General features: G+C 58.6%; 1 protein-coding gene across 1 annotated transcript; it reads right to left on the bottom strand.

The window, feature by feature from the left end:
- Positions 1–8: 8 nt before the first annotated feature.
- ARHGAP35 (Rho GTPase activating protein 35) lies at positions 9–2,878 on the bottom strand (the record flags this gene model as incomplete). The annotated part of the gene is given in 2 exon segments (XM_010181399.1): positions 9–652; positions 655–2,878. Coding segments are annotated over 2 exon segments (2,868 nt in total), but the record flags the coding sequence as incomplete, so codon positions are not given.
- Between the last annotated feature and the right edge of the window lie 1,355 nt (positions 2,879–4,233).

The raw sequence follows: 4,233 nt of genomic DNA, 5'->3' as shown, positions 1-4,233 counted from the left end.
CTGCAGGCTTCGGCGGCGTTGTCGTACATGTGGGTGGCTTCGACGATGGTTTTCTTCTCCACCACGTCCTTGAAAAAGGAGTGGAAGATCTCCAGCTTGTGCTGCGGTTGGCTGCAGGGGATGGTGGTGAACTTGCCGTCGATCTCCTGGGCGATCTCCTCGCCCTCGCTCAGCTGCTCCCGGCTCAAGTCGTTGTCCAAAATGTCACCGGAGCCGTCGGTCAGCGCCACCACCTGGATGGGGATGATGTCCTGCACCTCGCAGAGGAAGGCACGCAGCATGGCCAGGGACGCCTTGCGTTTGGCCGAGTAGAAGATGATGTAGCCGTGGACGAGGCGGCTTTTCCGGATGCTGAAGGAGGAGTGGTAGGAGAGGAGGGAGAGCTCCACGCGCCGCTTGTGAGGCCCCACCGCCAGCTCCAGGAGGACCGAGCTGCTGCTGCCACACTGCGAGGGCCGGTAGGTTTGGGACTGCAGGATGGGCAGGAGGATGTCGTCCGCGTTGAAGGGGTCCCCGCACATCAAACACATCACGATGCGAAGGTCGACGTCCGCCAGGTCCTTGATGCTGGAGGTGGAGCTGACCAGGTTGAGGTTGCGTTTCGAGTCCAGCAGCCCTTTCAGGACCTGGCTGATCTGCTTCTCGTCGGCCGGTAGCCGATGCCGGCCGAGGCGGGGTCCAAAAAGACGCACTGCAGCTTGCTGGCGATCTGCTGGCCCTGCTGGATCAAGCTGTGCAACGTCTCGCCGCTGGTGTCCCCCCGCTTGTTAACCAGGATGAGCGTCAACGGGAGGTGGACCAGGTGGTTGTCCCGCCGCCCGATGGTGGACTCCCTGCTCTTCTCGATGCTTTCCACCACGTAAGACAGCGACTCCTTGGAGTTGTAGAGGCAGAGGCAGCCGTGGGGCTGGAAGGTGGGCGTCTGGAAGGAGTTGACGGGGAGCCGGACGTTGCCCTCGATGGGCCGCAGGGACAGCTCGTACATCTTCCCCTCGATGACGTACTTGTCGTCGTTGGTGCACAGCGCCCGGATCTCGTTGGCCAGCTCCCGCGCCAGCCCGTCCTTGCCGAGGATCACCAGGTTGAGGCGGTCGATGTTGGCGTCCGACAGTGGGTTCTTCTGGTTGCGCTCCGAGGGGCGGATGAAGCGGGAGCTGATCAGCTGCTCGATTTTGGAGTCGACGCAGGCCGGGCAGCTGGGACACGTCTCCTTCGTCGGGTGGTAGACGAAGTGGATGTGCTTCAAAATCAGAGCATCCCGCTCGGCCTGCAGCTTCTGCAGAGCTTTGAACCTCTGCTCCTCGCCCAAAACGTCCTGGATGACGCCCATTTTCTCCTTGCTGGGCTTGGCGTCCAGCTCCAGCTCGTAGAACAGCTCCGAGTACTCCAGGAGCAGCTCCTGAAACTCCTCCTTGGCCTTCTCGATGATCTGCTTCTGGTGCTTGCTGTAGATGTCCATGTAAACGGACTCCTCCAGCCACATGTAAAAGCCCTCGTTCATAATAAAACTCCGCGCTTCCTCCCAGGGCTTCCCGGGCGTGATGAAGGGGGACGTCTCCAGGTTTTCTTTGAAAGCTCTCCTCATCTCTGCCCGTTTCCTCTCGTTCCTCAGCTTCTCCAAGTGGGCTTCGTAGAGCTGCTCGGCGGGCTGGGTCTCCATGAGGTCGAAGGGGATCCGTTCGTTTTCCATGTTGTCAATGTGGCTGGTGGCGTCCCAAGGCGTCTCCTCCAGGACGATGAACCACTTCAGAAAATCCGGCTTCGTCTCCAAGAGCTTCTCCGCTTTCACGCAGCTCAAATGATCGATCTCGTCCAGGTCCGGGATCAGGGCCTCGAAGGCCTGAGGGAGCACGGCGAGGTACATCTTCCGCCGCCGCTCGATGTGCTCCTGCTTCAGGCGGTGGACGTGCTGCAGGAACAGCTTCTTGGCTTTCTGCGTGCCCTCCAGGTAGACGTAATCCTGGTACTCGGGCGAGGCCAGCATCTTGCGGCTGACGTTGGACCACGTCTCATTGTGGGTCTTGACGATGCGGCGGGGGAGCCACTCGTACTTGTCCTTCGCGGCGGCGATCTGTTGGCTCTGCTGCTTCAGGGCTTCGAAGTAGGGGATGATTTTGGTCTTCCCCCGGCTTTTGTCGATCAGCTGCACCAAGGTGCTGAAGGCCAGGTCGATGTTGACGTTGGAGCGCGCCGACGTCTCCACCACCTGCAGGTTCTTTTTGCTTAAGGCAAACGTATGCGCGTCCCTAATGTACCGCTCCACGCCCTCGTCGCACTTGGTCAGCACCACCACGATGGGCTTTTTCGTTTTCGCCAGCTGGTTGTACAGATTCGAGACGAATTTCAGCTGGTCGTCAAAGTTCCTGTTCATACCCCTGCTCACGTCAACGCAGAGGAGAAAACCGTCCACCAGCAGCTTCCCGTCCGGCATCTGTTTCTGCTCAAAGTCCTGCTCCAGCCCCAGCTGATCAGTGCAAAAGTACATGAGCTTTTCGGCCGACGCCAGCTTGGTCGCCGCAGCCCTCTTGATGTAGGGCTGCAGGGCCGTGCTGCGGTGCGGCTGAAAGGTCTGGTCGTCGATGAACTCCGTCTGCTCCACCACTTGCGTCTTACACTCCACGCAGTCCTCCAGGGAGCGCACGACTTCCCCCCAGTAGAGGAAATGGTCGTTGTTGACCACTCTCCCCCCAAAGTCACTGGTGCTGAGGACCGAAGTGTGGTCCAAGTGAAACTCATCAGCGCTGGGCCGCACGAAGCGGTTGCAGAGGCAGGATTTCCCGATGCCGCACTGCCCCTTCTCCTTCTCCGTCCCGGATAATCCCACCACGCTAATGTTATAGGTGGGGATGCGAACATCTTGCTTTCTTGCCATCATCATCGTCCGCACATCCTGTCCCACTCAACCGCTTCCGAGAGGATTAGTGGTGCCGGTAGGACGTGAGGAGCTGGGGGGGGACTGGGGGTGCTCAAGGCAGGCAGGGCGCCGGGGCGATGAAATCCGTCGTTCCCATCCTGTAGGTACCAGCAGCGCCTCAGTTCTCGCCGGTCCCCGTCGCTGGGTGGCCAACACTTCCCCCTGGGAGAGAGAGAAAGGAAAACCATCAGCGTTTTGGCTCGGGAACCCCAAACAGGCCCAACTCGGCAGGACTTTGCGCTCAGTGTTGGATACCGGAAATGGCGAAGATGCGGCAGCCGCGGTGGGCGCAGTCACAAGCGGAAAACTACAATGCGACTGTCGGGCGCCAACCACAACGTGACTGCCAGGCAAAACCCACAACCCAACCCATAGGGTGCAAACCGCAACCCAACCCACAAGGCACAAACCACAACCCAACCCATAGGGCGCAAACCACGACGTGATTGTCAGGCGGAAACCACAACGCGACTGTTACCGGGTGCTAACCGCAACCAAACCATTGGGCACAAACCACATCCCAACTGTTGGGTGCAAATCACAATGTGTCTCTTGTTGGGCACGAGCCACAACTCAATCCATGGGGCACAGGCCACAACGCGACTGTCAGGCAAAACCCACAACCCAGCCCATAGGGTGCAAACCACAACGCGACTGTAGGGTGCCAACCACAACGTGATTGTTGAGCACCAGTCACAATGTGACCATTATTGGGCGCCAACCGCAATGAAATGATTGAAAGCAAACCACAACGCGACTGTGAGGCGCAAACCACAACCAAACTGTTGGGCATAAACGACAACTCAACCCTTGGGCGCCAACCACAACCTCACCATTGGGCCCAAAACACAACTCAACCCTTGGGCGTCAACCTCAACCGACTGCTGTTGGGCGCCAACCACAACCCAACCCTTGGGCGCAAACCACAACGTGACAAGGAAGAATGGTCCTAATCCCTGCTCTTGAAACATGAGGGTGGTGGGACTGGAGGAGGTTGTCCAGAGACATTGTGGATGCCCCATCATGGGAAGTGCTCAAGGTTGGGTTGGATGGGGCTTGGAGCAACCCAATCCAGTGGGAGATGTCCCTGCCCATGGGTCTTTGAGGGTCCCTTCATCCCAAACCCTTCTCCAACGCCACAGAGGGGTCTTGGAGTAACCCAATCCAATGGGAGATGATCCAACCCATGGGTCTTTGAAGGTCTCATCCAACCCAAGCCCTTCTCCAACTCCATGGATGGGGCTTGGAGCAACCCAATCCAATGGGAGATGATCCAACTCACGGGTCTTTGAAGGTTCCTTTATCGCAAACCCTTCCAT

Source organism: Mesitornis unicolor, unplaced genomic scaffold (assembly GCF_000695765.1).
Source record: "Mesitornis unicolor isolate BGI_N332 unplaced genomic scaffold, ASM69576v1 scaffold15243, whole genome shotgun sequence".
In the NCBI taxonomy this organism is placed as follows: Eukaryota; Metazoa; Chordata; class Aves; order Mesitornithiformes; family Mesitornithidae; genus Mesitornis; species Mesitornis unicolor.
Note: the sequence above shows the minus strand (reverse complement) of the source record. Positions and strands in the feature narration are given on the sequence as shown.